The sequence below is a fragment of the Erythrolamprus reginae genome, chromosome 11 (genome assembly GCF_031021105.1).
Source record: "Erythrolamprus reginae isolate rEryReg1 chromosome 11, rEryReg1.hap1, whole genome shotgun sequence".
Lineage (NCBI taxonomy): Eukaryota > Metazoa > Chordata > Lepidosauria > Squamata > Dipsadidae > Erythrolamprus > Erythrolamprus reginae.
In genome coordinates, this window is record NC_091960.1 from 34,017,199 (window position 1) to 34,031,714 (window position 14,516).

Below are 14,516 nucleotides of genomic sequence, written 5' to 3' on the forward strand. Positions count from 1 at the left end.
AATAACTCACAGGAACCAACTTTTACAGTGTTACAGCTTACAAGTTATAAAGGAAGCAAAAAAAATAAAAATATTGAAAGATGCCTCAAACAAGATCTAAGTATTGGCCACAAGATCATATGCTGCAACGTCCTGCCTGTCGGCGACTACTTCAGCTTCAACCACAACAACACAAGAGCACACAACAGATTTAAACTTAATATTAACCGCTCCAAACTTGACTGTAAAAAAAATATGACTTCAGTAACCGAGTTGTCGAAGCGTGGAACTCATTACCGGACTCCATAGTGTCATCCCCAAACCCCCAACACTTTACCCTTAGATTATCCACGGTTGACCTATCCAGATTCCTATGAGGTCAGTAAGGGGCGAGTACAAGTGCACTAGAGTGCCTTCCGTCCCCTGTCCTATTGCTCTCCTATATCTCCTATACCTTTCTTCTATTCCTATATCTCTTCTTCTATTCTTTCATTGATATGTTCTATTACTTTATCTTCTTTTCTATTCTTTCTTAGACATATTTTACTATGAGTATCTCCTCTATAACCTTCATCATGTATTTTACTATGTGTGTGTGTGTGTGTGTGTGTGTGTGTGTATATATATATACATACATACATACATACATACACACACACACTAAAACTTTCATTGTGTATTGGACAAAATAAGTAAGTAAGTAAGTAAGTAAATAAGTAAGTAAGCAAATAAATAAATAAATAAACAAACAAACAAACATTAAAATTAGAGCTGGGATGGCGCAGAGAATAGAATAGAATAGAATTCTTTATTGGCCAAGTGTGATTGAACACACAAGGAATTTGTCTTTGGTTCATATGGTCTCAGTGTACATAAAAGAAAATATACAGGTTAGAGTGCAGCACTGCAGGCTACTTCAGCTAACTGCTAGCTGTAGTTCAGCAGTTCAAGTCTCATCACCAGCTCCAGGTTGACTCAGCCTTCCATCCTTCTGAGGTGAGTAAAATGAGGACCCAGACTGTTGGGGGCAAATATGCTGATTCTGTAAACCGCTTAGAGGGGGCTGTAAAAGCACTACAAAGCGGTATATAAGTCCAAATGCTACTGCTATTACCAAAACTACACAGATTATGATGATAAAACCCTACTGAAACCAGAACCAAGAAGTTTAATACGCGTGCTTTTTAAACACAGGCTGACAAATAATTTTGATTTTGCAGAGGTTCCTGGGGGATCCCCCAAGAATTTTAGGAACCACACATAAAAATACCCTGGCCTGTAACATTAATGTGTGGTTGCCGAAGTGGAATTGCTAGGACAAACAACCATGCAAAGTAGTAATTTTTTGCACCAGAAACTTCTCCCTCCCTCTTGTCTGGCATTGACCTGATACCAGTTATATTACCCCAACCGCAGCAAAGCAACTCCTTCGCTTATAGATTTGCAAAAGGTTGTTTTCTGTTCATTATGAGGTCTGTGTTTTGCATGTGGGTTGGAAGTTTGGTTGTTGCTTAATGTTTTTGTGGGAGAGGGGAATTTATGTAGGTAGATGACAGATGACATCTTCATATAGTTAGGAGTTAGCTGTTTTTTTTTCTTTTGTGGTGTGCTTATTTTGTTTTCGTTTGGTGTGACATTTTGTGGGATGATTGTGAGGCTTTGGTGGTGGGGCACCTCTATTTTTGAAGGGTTACCTGTTTCCTTTTGGCATTTAGAGTCCTGTTCTAACATCCATTAGATGTTTATGATCCATTAGAACCATTCGTTTAGTGACAGTCTAGTCTAGTCTAGTCTAGTCTAGTCTAGTCTAGTCTAGTCTAGTCTAGTCTAGTCTAGTATAGTATAGTATAGTATAGTATAGTATTTTTTAATTTAATTTAATTTTTATTTATTGGATTTGTATGCCACCTCTCTCCGCAGACTCGGGGCGGCTAACAATAGTGATAAAAAACAGCATGTAACAATCCAATACTGTACTAAACAACTAAAAAACCCCTTATTATAAAACCAAACATACATACAAACATACCATGCGTAAATTGTAAGGCCTAGGGGGAAAGAATATCTCAGTTACCCCATGCCTGGCGGCAGAGGTGGGTTTTAAGAAGCTTACGAAAGGCAAGGAGGGTGGGGGCAATTCTAATCTCTGGGGGGGAGTTGGTTCCAAAGGGCCAGGGCCGCCACAGAGAAGGCTCTTCCCCTGGGTCCCGCCAAACGACATTGTTTAGTTGACGGGACCCGGAGAAGGCCCACTCTGTGGGACCTAACTGGTCGCTGGGATTCGTGCAGCATAGTATAGTATAGTATAGTATAGTATAGTATGGTACAGTGTTCCTTCAATTTTCGCGGGTTCGAACTTCGCGAATAGCCTATACCACGGTTTTTCAAAAAATATTAATTAAAAAATACTTCACAGTTTTTTTCTATACCACGGTTTTTCCCGCCCGATGACATCATACATATCGCCAAACTAATAATTTTTGCAAATTAATAAGAAAAAAAATAATTATTGTTAATAAATAATTATGTTTATAAATACCAGGATCACTAAGTGTCTTATTCAACGGTGAGTACCAGTAATAATTGTGAGTAAATGGTTGTTAAGGGAATGGGAAATGGTAATTTAGGGGTTTAAAGTGTTAAGGGAAGGCTTGTGATGCTGTCCATAGCCAAAAATGGTGTATTTACGTCCGCATCTCTACTTCGCGGAAATTCGACTTTCGCGGGCGGTCTCGGAACGCATCCCCCGTGGAAATCGAGGGAACACTGTATAGTATAGTGGTACCTCTACTTAAGAACGCCTCTACTTAAGAACTTTTCTAGATAAGAACCGGGTGTTCAAGATTTTTTTGCCTCTTCTCAAGAACCATTTTCTACTTAAGAACCTGAGCCGGGGAAAAATAAAAATGAATAACATTAAGGACAGGGGATGGAAGTCATGCCCCTTATAGACCTCTTAGGTATCGGGAGAGGTCAACAGCGGATAGTCTAAGGGTAAAGGTTTGGGGGTTTGGTGATAATACTGTACTCCAGAGTCTGGTAGTGAGTTCCATGCATCAGCTACTCGGTTACTGAAGTCGTATTTCCTGCAGTCAAGTTTGCAATGATTTACATTAAGTTTGCATTTGTTGCGTTCTCGTGTGTTGTTGTGATTGAAGCTGAAGTAGTCGTTGATAGGAAGGTACGTTGAAGCATATGATTTTGTGGACTATGCTTATATCTTAGATTTATTGTGATGCACATCAAAAAGATATACGTTTTGGTTGTCATCTTGACAACCTACAGGGGTGTACAGTGAGGAGGAGCTGCTGGGACCCCATAATAACAGAGTTGGAAGGGACCTTGGAGGTCTTCTAGTCCAACCCCCTGCTTAGGTAGGAAACCCTACACTACTTCAGACAAATGGTTATCCAACATCTTCCTTTAAAGCCCTACATGGCAGTGGACCAGAATACCTCCGGAACCGCCTTCTACCGCATGAATCCCAGCGGCCGATAAGGTCCCACAGAGTTGGCCTTCTCCAGGTCCCATCGACCAAACAATATCGTTTGGTGGGCCCCAGGGGAAGAGCCTTCTCTGTGGCGGCTCCGGCCCTCTGGAATCAACTCCCCCCCGAGATTAGAACGGCCTCCACCCTCCTTGTCTTTTGCAAATTACTCAAGATCCACCTATATCGCCAGGCATGGGGGAACTGAGACACCTCTCCAAGGCTTTTATATTTTTATATTATCCTTTCCCCCTAGGTTATTACAAGTTATGCATGGTATGTTTGTGTGTATGTTTGGTTTTTTATAATAAGGATTTTTTAGTTGTTTTTATTAATTGGATTGTTCATGTTGTTTTACCACTGTTGCTAGCCGCCCCGAGTCTGCGGAGAGGGGCGGCATACAAATCCAATAAATAATAATAATAATATTTTATGTTTTGGTATGTATGTGTTGCATGGTTTTTAATTGTTGGGGTTTTATATATCTTTCTCTTTTAATATTAGATTTGTTGCAATGTTATATTGTCTTTGATTATTGTTGTGAGCCGCCCCGAGGCTTCGGAGAGGGGCGGCATACAAATCTAATAAATTATTATTATTATTATTATTATTATTCCTAAAAACATCCGGTGTTGGAGTATTCACAACCTCTGGAGGCAAGCTGATTAATTGTTCCAACTGTCTGGAAATTTATCCTTTATTCTAAGTTAACTTAGAATAACAGTCTGCATTGGTTGCCGATCAATTTCCGGTCACAATTCAAAGTGTTGGTTATAACCTTTAAAGCCCTTGATGGCATTGGGCCAGAATATCTCCGAGACCGCCTTCTGCCGCATGAATCCCAGCGACCAATTAGGTCCCACAGAGTGGGCCTTCTCCAGGTCCCGTTGACTAAACAATGTCGGTTGGCGGGCCCCAGGGGAAGAGCCTTCTCTGTGGCGGCCCCGACTCTCTGGAACCAACTCCCCCCAGAGATTAGAACTGCCCCTACCCTCCTTGCCTTTCGTAAGCTCCTTAAAACCCACCTTTGTCGTCAGGCATGGGGGAACTGAGACATCTCCCCGGGCATATACAATTTATGCATGGTATGTTTGTATGTATGTTTGCTTAGTAAATGGGGTTTTTAAAAATATTTTAATTTATAATTTAGATTTGTCATGAATTGTTTTATTTTGTTGTGAGCCGCCCCGAGTTTGCGGAGAGGGGCGGCATACAAATCTAAATAATAAATAATAAATAAATAAACTTCTCTCCTTGTTTAGTTTCCACCCATTGCTTCTGAAATTTCAGCAGTTGTGGTTGCGAAGAATCTCGCTGCTTTTATGGCAGTTCTCAGGGCTGTGGAGCTTCCTGCCCTCACGCCGTTCTGTTGCTTCACAGAGCAGATCAAATCCTTCTCGCCGTTTCTTTGGTGGCAGTCTTCCTCCACCGATTGCCCAAGGATTTGTGTCTGTCCCAATCGAAGTTGCAAAAGGTTACGCAACCGAATTGCTGAAACTGCAAGATGTGTTTGAAGTGGCTGGCAAGAGGGGGAAACTGTAACTTTAACCTCAGAATTTCATTTTCAAACACAGCATCTTTCACATTCTGGAACCATCACTCTTGTAGGATTGTTCCTCTGTAGAAACGCTGAAGAAGAGCCTCGTATTCACTCGGGCAGTGAAGGTGAACCTATGGCACGGATGCCACAGGTGGAACACGGAGCCATATCTACTGGCACGTGAGCCGTTGCCTTAGCTCAGCTCCAAGGTGCATGTGTCAACAGACTCAAGCTCAACCCTAATAAGACGGAGTGGCTGTGGGTTCTGCCTCCCAAGGACAATTCTATCTGTCTGCCCATCACCCTGGGGGAGTGTGTTATTGATCCCCTCGGAGAGGATCTGCAACTTGGGCGTCCTCCTCGATCCACAGCTCACATCTTTCGGCTGTGGCGAGGGGGGCGTTTGCCCAGGTTCGCCTGGTGCACCAGTTGCGGCCCTATCTGGACCGGGAGTCACTGCTCACAGTCACTCATGCCCTCATCACCTCGAGGTTCGACTACTGTAATGCTCTCTACATGGGGCTACCTTTCAAAAGTGTTCGGAAACTTCAGATCGTGCAGAATGCTGCTGCGAGAGCAATTATGGGCTTCCCTAAATATGCCCATGTTACACCAACACTCCACAGTCTTGCATTGGTTGCCGATCAGTTTCTGGTCACAATTCGAAGTGTTGGTTATGACCTATAAAGCCCTTCATGGTATCGGACCAGATTATCTCAGGGACCGCCTTCTGCAGCACGAATCCCAGTGACCAGTTAGGTCCCACAGAGTTGGCCTTCTCCGGGTCCTGTCGACTAAACAATGTCGTTTGGCGGGACCCGGGGAAGAGCCTTCTCTGTGACGGCCCCGGCCCTTTGGAACCAACTCCTCCCAGAGATTAGAATAGCCCCCACAGTCCTTGCCTTTCGTAAGCTTCTTAAAACCCACCTCTGCCGTCAGGCATGGGGGAATTGAGATATTATTTCCCCCTAGGCCTTACAATTTATGCATGGTATGTCTGTATGTATGTTTGGTTTTATAATAAGGGGTTTTTTTTAGTTGTTTAGTATTGGATTGTTACATGCTTTTTTTTTGTTACTGTTGTTAGCCGCCCCGAGTCTGCGGAGAGGGGTGGCATACAAATCCAATAAATGAATGAATGAATGAATGAATGAATGTGTGCTGGCCAGCTGATTTTTGGCTTGCACAGATACTCTAGGAAAACATTTTTGGCTTCCAATGAACCTTCACGGGAATGGGGAGGACGTTTTTACCTTCCCCCGGCTCCAAGGAAGCCTTTGTAGCCTGGGATGGGCGAAACTGGTCCCACCAGAAGTTGGGAAACAGGCCGTTTCCGGCCTTCAGAAGGCCTCCAGGGCCCAGGGGAAGCTGTTTTCACCCTCCACAGACATTGAACTATGGGTGTGGGCACTCGCGCTTTCGGCGCCCGAGAATTAACAGGTTTGCCATCACTGCCCTAGGGATTTATAAGATCCCAGGTTGAGGAAGACTTCCAGATGACATTCAGTTTATTCTTTAAACCTTTAAACTTCTAAATTCAATGTTCAGTGCTGCATCTTGATGACTCGAGTAGAATAGAACAGAACAGAATAGAATTCTTTAGTGTCCAGGTGTGATTGGACACACAACGGAATTTGTCTTTGGTGCAGATGCTCTCAACGTGCATAAAAGAAAAAGAGACATTTGTCCAGAATCATGTGGTACAACACTAAATGATTGTCATAAGGGTCAAATAAGTAATGAGGAAACAATCAATATTAATAAAAATCTTAGGGATACAAGCCACAAGTTACAGTCCTACAGTCCTAAGTGGGAGGAAATGGGTGATAGGAATGATGAGAAAAAACTAGTAGTAATAGTAGTGCAGACTTGATTTGATTTGATTTATTGGATTTGTATGCCGCCCCTCTCCGGAGACTCGGGGCGGCTAACAACAATAATAAAACAGTATACAAAAAATCCAATAGTAAAAACGATTAAAAACCCATTAATATAAAAACCAAACATACATACAGACATATCATGCATAAAATTGTAAAGGCCTAGGGGGAAGGAATATCTCAGTTCCCCCATGCCTGACGGCAGAGGTGGGTTTTAAGTAGCTTACGAAAGGCAAGGAGGGTGGGGGCAATTCTAATCTCTGGGGGGATTTGGTTCCCGAGGGCCGGGGCCGCCACAGAGAAGGCTCTTCCCCTGGGTCCTGCCAAGCGGCATTGTTTAGTTGACGGGACCCGGAGAAGACCCACTCTGTGGGACCTAACTGGTCGCTGGGATTCGTGCAGCAGAAGGCGGTCCCTGAGATAATCTGGTCCGGTGCCATGAAGGGCTTTATAGGTCATAACCAACACTTTGAATTGTGACCGGAAACTGATCGGCAACCAATGCAGACTGCGGAGTGTTGGTGTAACTTAATAAAATAGTTTGACAGAGTTGACAATAACCTTGTGAGGTGCATTGAGCTGAGACAGAGTGACTGGTTCAAAGTCACCCAGTTGGTTTTCACCACTAGGCCAACTTTGCTAGCTTTCAGAAGTTGTTCTCTTGGCCTGGGTGGCCCAGGAACTGTGCCTCTTGTTTGTGAAAAAAGGCCTCCTCTGGATGATTGTAACACAAGGGCTGGTTACTCAAAGTCGCTTTCATCATCTACAGGAAATCTACTAAGAAATGTATAAGTTGTTCTGAAAAACAGTTGAGAAGGAGAGAAGTCCGCCTAGCAAGAATGCAAAAGCTGCATTCTGCATTTATTTTTTTTTACAAAAAAGGCTTTAATTTTTTAATTTTTGCATTTCTGTTAATTTTTTGACTCTTAAAAGTATCTTTACTTCTTCACATACCTTGGTGGCCTCTGAGTTTTGCAACTACTTGCCGAAGCGTCTTAGCAAGTCGAGTAGGAAGTCCGTTGGTCATCAAAACAAACTCTTTTCAAAACTTCCATTCATTCTTTTGGAGCGTGCCTGAAAAGAACCTTTTAAGGGACTGCCAAGTTGTTCAAGCCTTATTTCTCTTCTTCAGGATTCACTCTTTTGAAAGGGGATTTGCCACAGACTTGAGCGCAATTTTCCATATAACGATGGAGAAGTCTTTGCAAACACGACCAGAGAATTAAAAATGAATAAAATACAAGGGTGCAACCAGCACTTTATACAGCAGGATCACAATCTCCCTCTTCCTGCTTGTTATACCTCTAGCTATGCAGCCATGTGTATTGGTGGTTATTGAAACAGATGTCCATGTGCTGCCTCTATGTTGCTTGAGGCAGGCAGGATTCCCTTGAGTACCATTTGTTGGGGGGTCGAGGGAAAGGGAGGGTTTTGCCTTCTCTTTCTGCTCAAGATCCCCATGTACACAGACTTCAGAGGAGAATCAGAACTACAGAAAAAACAATGGCTGCCAATCTGCCTCCCATTGAGGACCTGTATACTGCACGAGCCAAAAAGAGGGCGGTGGAAAGATTTACTGACCCCTCGCATCCTGGACACAAACTGTTTCAACTCCTACCCTCAAAACGTCGCCACAGAGCACTGCACACCAAGACAACTAGACACAAGAACAGTTTTCCCCCGAACGCCATCACTCTGCTAAACAAATAATTCCCTTAACACTGTCAAACGTTTTATTACTTCTATTTCTACTAGTTTTTTCTCATCATTCCTATCATCCTTTTCCTCCCACTTAGGATCGTATGACTGTAACTTGTTGCCTGTATCCTAAGATTTTTATTAATATTGATTGTTTCTTCATTGCTGATTTGACCCCTATGACAATCATTAAATGCTCATGATTCTTGACAAATGTATCTTATGGGAGCATCTGCACCAAGACAAATTCCTTGTGTGTCTAATCACACTTGGCCAATAAAGAATTCTATTCTATTCTATTCTATTCTATTCTACTTTTGCAATTGGGTCTATATGACCACACTGCTTTCTCCTGAAATATTTTCTTGTCCCAGATTTTGCAAGTTGGGTGTGCTCCACGTCATAACTCAGGATGGGCCACTATGGCAACTTTATGTGACCTGTAGACTTCAAGTCCCAGAATTCCTGAGCTGGCATGAATGGGTGTGGGTGTTGAAGACAACAGGTCCTAACGCTGCCATAGTTTTTGCCTACTCCATCCTAACTAGTAGACAGTAGTGCCATCTGCTGGGGTCCAGAAGACATTCCTTCTCTTTTGCAGGTTCTCCCTTGATAACAGTGGTAGTAGCTTGGTACTCGGCTGCTTTGAAACTCTGAATTTGGTACGCAAAGCATTTTGATGTGAAAGTTTTGTCCCGGTACTCATCACTTCCTTGGTACTCAATGCACAAGGCAGAATGTGTCAATGTCAGCTGCTTTACACCTAGTAGCAGGTCCCTACTGGTACAGTCTACGCCATTGTACCGGTCATGAAAATTGAGCACACACCTGAGTGAGATTCGGTGAAAAGAATCACTGAAATCTCTTGTGCGTGCATGTTCTCTTGTGAGATTTTGCTGCATGCGCAAAAGCAAAATCTTGCTCGGATGCGCACGCGCATACCAGAAATGTGGAACTACATGCGCAGCACATTGGGAGCAGCAGGAGCAGCCACCCCTGCTTGCTTACAACTCCTTTTGGGAAAAAGCTGTTTGGTAATAGAAACATAGAAGACTGGCGGAGAAAAAGACCTCATGGTCCATCTAGTCTGCCCTTATATTTCCTGTATTTTATCTTACAATGGATATATGTTTATCCCAGGCATGTTTAAATTCAGTTACTGTGGATTTACCAACCACGTCTGCTGGAAGTTTGTTCCAAGGATCTACTACTCTTTCAGTGAAATAATATTTTCTCACGTTGCTTTTGATCTTTCCCCCAACTAACTTCAGATTGTGTCCCCTTGTTCTTGTGTTCACTTTCCTATTAAAAACACTTCCCTCCTGGACCTTATTTAACCCTTTGACATATTTAAATGTTTCGATCATGTCCCCCCTTTCCCTTCTGTCCTCCAGACTACACAGATTGAGTTCATTAAGTCTTTCCTGATAGGTTTTATGCTTAAGACCTTTCACCATTCTTGTAGCCCGTCTTTGGACCCGTTCAATTTTGTCAATATCTGAACGGGTCCAAAGACGGGCTCCAAGAATGGTGGAAGGTCTTAAGCATAAAACATATCAGGAAAGACTTAATGAACTCCATCTGTATAGTCTGGAGGACAGAAGGAAAAGGGGGGACATGATCGAAACATTTAAATATGTTAAAGGGTTAAATAAGGATCAGGAGGGAAGTGTTTTCAATTGTTTTTGGTACTCCTTGTGCCTCCCTGAATCAATTAATATTGAGTACCAAGGTACCACTCTATTTGCTTGGCAATGACTCCACCGGCGTTCCATAAATCCTCGAAGAACTGACTGTTCCTTCAAGTGTCAGGTTGAGCCCATCAATATAATGTTTCTTGTGATTGCTGTTGCATGGATTGAGTTGGACTGTTCTTGGGTGCCGTTATGATATCACTGCGCTGTTGTTATAATTACTTTCTTGCATTGCTTCTGTTGGTTTTTTAACTCTATGTTCAACACTCAGAGTTGCAATTGGGAGATAAATGGAATAACCGACTTGGGAGGGACTTTGGAAGTCTTCCATTCCAAACCCCTGCTCAAGCACCTGCCTGAGCAGGAGCGGCGCCTCTGAGCCCAGGCCTGTGCGGCCAATTTTTCGGTCGTTTCCTCCCCCCTCCCCCCGTCAATGGTGTCCCGATTTATCAAAGTTATAATCTGGTCCCCTTAAGAAAGAAAGATAGATAGATAGATAGATAGATAGATAGATAGATAGATAGATAGACAGACAGACAGACAGACAGACAGACAGACAGACAGACAGACAGACAGACAGACAGAGATTAGATAGACAGACAGACAGACAGACAGACAGAGATTAGATAGATAGATAGACAGACAGAGAGACAGAGATTAGATAGATAGATAGACAGACAGACAGAGAGACAGAGGATAGATAGACAGACAGACAGACAGAGATTAGATAGATAGATAGACAGACAGACAGACAGACAGAGATTAGATAGATAGATAGATAGATAGAATAGAATAGAATAGAATAGAATTTTTATTGGCCAAGTGTGATTGGACACACAAGGAATTTGTCTTGGTGCATATGCTCTCAGCGTACATAAAATAAAATATACATTTGTCAAGAATCATGTGGTACAACACTTAATGATTGTCATAGGGGTCAAGTAAGCAATGAAGAAGCAATATTAATAAAAATCTTAGGATATAAGCAACAAGTTACAGTCATACAGTCAACATGTGATGAAATGTGTGAAAGGAATGATGAGAAAAACTAGTAGAATAGAAGTGCAGATTTAGTAGAAAGTCTGACAGTGTTGAGGGAATTATTTGTTTAGCAGAGTGATGGCGTTCGGAAAAAAACTGTTCTTGTGTCTAGTTGTCTTGGTGTGCAGTGCTCTGTAGCGACGTTTTGAGGGTAGGAGTTGAAACAATTTGTGTCCAGGATGTGAGGGGTCAGTAAATATTTTCCCCGCCCTCTTTTTGACTCGTGCAGTCTACAGGTCCTCAATTGAAGGCAGGTTGGCAGCAATTGTTTTTTCTGCAGTTCTGATTCTCCTCTGAAGTCTGTGTCGGTCCTGTTGGTTTGCAGCACCAAACCAGACAGTGATAGAGGTGCAGATGACAGACTTAACGATTCCTCTGTAGAACTGTATCAGCAGCTCCTTGGACAGTTTGAGCTTCCTGAGCTGGCGCAGAAAGAACATTCTTTGTTGTGCTTTTTTGATGACGTTTTTGATGTTAGGTGACCATTTTAGGTCTTGAGATATGATAGAACCTAGAAATTTGAAGGTCTCTACTGTTGATACTGTGTTGTCTAGTATTGTGAGAGGTGGAAGGGTGGAAGGGTTTCTCTTAAAGTCTACCACCATTTCTACGGTTTTGAGTGTGTTCAGTTCTAGATTGTTCTGGTCACACCACTTCCCATCTGTATGCGGATTCATCATTGTCTCGAATGAGTCCGATCACTGTTGTATCATCTGCAAACTTCAGTAGTTTAACAGATGGATCGTTTGAGATGCAGTCATTAGTGTAGACAGACAGACAGACAGACAGACAGACAGAGGATAATAGATAGACAGACAGACAGACAGACAGACAGGATAGATAGATAGATAGATAGATAGATAGATAGATAGATAGATAGATAGAGCAATGTGGAGAGAAGCACGCTGCTATACACAGCCATTGTTGCATCCTCCAGTAAGCATACTTTCTTTGACCCTCCCCCCCTCTCTTTTTTTAAATGAAAAAAACTGTCTACATGTGCATCAAATTGTGCAGGCCATGGGCCCTTTTATTAACTTTAAAAAGAAACCCCATTCCTTTATCTTTCTCCAAGTAGGGTGCATCTTCTCCGAAGGCAACCTGGATGGAAAGCCATCACTTGCACGTCCCATCGGTTAAGAGCCAGGTGCTTCCTTCTACAGAATTCTTCCCGTACCTATGGCAACAAGGAGAACAATGAGCTTTGTCTGCTGACTGGAGCTCCCAGTTCGACACTGAGGATGTCCCAGCAGGAGGAAAGTAGCGCTTAGCCAACGCTGGTGGGATTGGAACTGCTGTGTGGTGTTGACTTGAAGTGTTCTTGCCAAGTATTTCCCATGGCTCAAGAGGCTGGCCTCGAGGCCCTGCTGGACCTCAGCTTCCTGACCGAGGAGGAGCAGAATGCAATCGTGGAAGTTTTGCAAAGAGACTTACAACTCCAGATGTCCGAGGAAGGACGTATCAAGTGAGAACCTGTTCTGGGGTGGTTGTCTCAATAGGTTATGTGTTCTGTCGGGCTCTCTGGTAGACTCCTCCCAAAAATTCACAGGTACAAATTTCAGACACACACACGTTTGAAAATTCAAAACAATGTTCTTTATAATGAAAATTCCCTTAACCCAAGCCCTCTTTTGGTATAGCAAAGAGCCCTCGTCTCCAAACAAACTGGTAATTTATACAAGTCCCTTATCAGTTCTGTGATACTTAGCTTGCAGCTGTGAGGCAATTCATAGTCCTTCTTCTTTCACAAAGTGAAACACACTTTGCTCTGGTTTAGTTTCAAAGTGGGGAAAAATCAGCACACAAAAGGTCAAAGTCAGTAAAGCAGTCATGAAACACAACAATCAGATAATCCTCCACAATGGCCAAACCCAAGGCTGCTCTTTATAGCAGCCTCACTAATGACCCCAGCCCCACCCAACCACAGGTGGCCTCATTTTCTTTGATAATAATCTCTCAGTTGTTGCTGCCTATGCATGCGTGGCTGTATCATTAACTCTTGTTCCGAATCCAAGGAGGAGCGAGATAATTGATCTCCTTCTGAGCTGTCTGCCCCACTCTCCTCCTCTCTGTCACTCATGTCTTCTTGGTCAGAGGAGCCTTCATCAGCAGATTCCACCGGGGGCAAAACAGGCCTGCAGCATGTGGATGTCTCCCCCACATCCACAGTCCTTGGGGCAGGAGCTGGGCCAGAGCTGACCACCACACTAAGTTTTCCCCCTTGCCTGTTTTTCTCTCTCTGCCCCCACCTCCAGCAAACTGCGCAAGTCCATCTCTGACCCGAACTGGCTGAAGATCTTTTCCGGCGAATGGTTTCGTGACGTCCGTTCCAGGCGGCATCAGCGCAATCTCTTTGGGGTGGACATCGTCCGAGCTTCCATCCGCCGGAAGAAGAAGCTGAAAGGTAAGAGGAGCAGGGGCTTGGCTGACCTCTTGCCCCAAGGATTCTTTTTCAAGAGGCAGCTGAACTTTCTGGTTTTTCCTTGTGGACGTTTCGCTTCTCATCCAACCGTGGCATTTATTTATTTATTTATTTATAGAGTGGAGTGGAGTAGAGTAGAGTAGAGTGGAGTGGAGTGGAGTGGAGTAGGAGTGGAGTGGAGTAGGGTAGGGTAGGGTAGAGTGGAGTAGGAGTAGGGTAGGATAGAGTAGAGTGGAGTAGGAGTGGAATAGGGTAGGGTAGAGTAGAGTGGAGTAGGAGTGGAGTAGGTTAGGGTAGAGTAGAGTGGAGTAGGAGTGGAGTAGGGTAGGGTAGGGTGGAGTAGGAGTGGGGTAGGGTAGGGTAGAGTGGAGTGGAGTAGGAGTGGAGTAGGTTAGGGTAGAGTAGAGTGGAGTAGGAGTGGAGTAGGGTAGGGTAGGGTGGAGTGGAGTGGAGTAGAGTAGGGTAGAGTGGAGTAGGAGTTGAGTAGAGTAGGGTAGGGTAGGGTGGAGTGGAGTAGAGTAGAGTAGAGTGGAGTAGGAGTTGACTTGAGTAGGGTAGAGTAGAGTAGAGTAGAATAGAATAGAATTCTTTATTGGCCAAGTGTGATTAGACACACAAAGAATTTGTCTTGGTGCAGATGCTTTCAGTGTACATAAAAGAAAAAGAGACATTTGTCAAGAAACATGTGGTACAACACTTAATGATTGTCATAGGGGTCAAATAAGCAGTGAAGAAACAATATTAATAAAAATCTTAGGATACAAGCAACAAGTTA

The 14,516-nt window shown here is 43.3% G+C and overlaps 1 protein-coding gene across 4 annotated transcripts in view; it reads left to right on the forward strand.

Moving 5' to 3' along the window:
- Nucleotides 1-14,516, forward strand: part of SYTL1 (synaptotagmin like 1) — a 50,257-nt gene that overhangs the window by 9,785 nt on the left and 25,956 nt on the right. For 2 of the 4 annotated variants that reach the window (XM_070764159.1, XM_070764161.1), the window contains 2 exons: nt 12,398-12,784; nt 13,575-13,723. In XM_070764159.1, coding sequence (XP_070620260.1) covers nt 12,657-12,784; nt 13,575-13,723 — 277 coding nt within the window. In that variant the 5' untranslated portion in view covers nt 12,398-12,656. Of the gene's footprint in view, nt 1-12,394; nt 12,785-13,574; nt 13,724-14,516 lie in introns of all 4 variants that reach the window. The other 2 variants (XM_070764162.1, XM_070764163.1) reach the window with 1 other exon arrangement.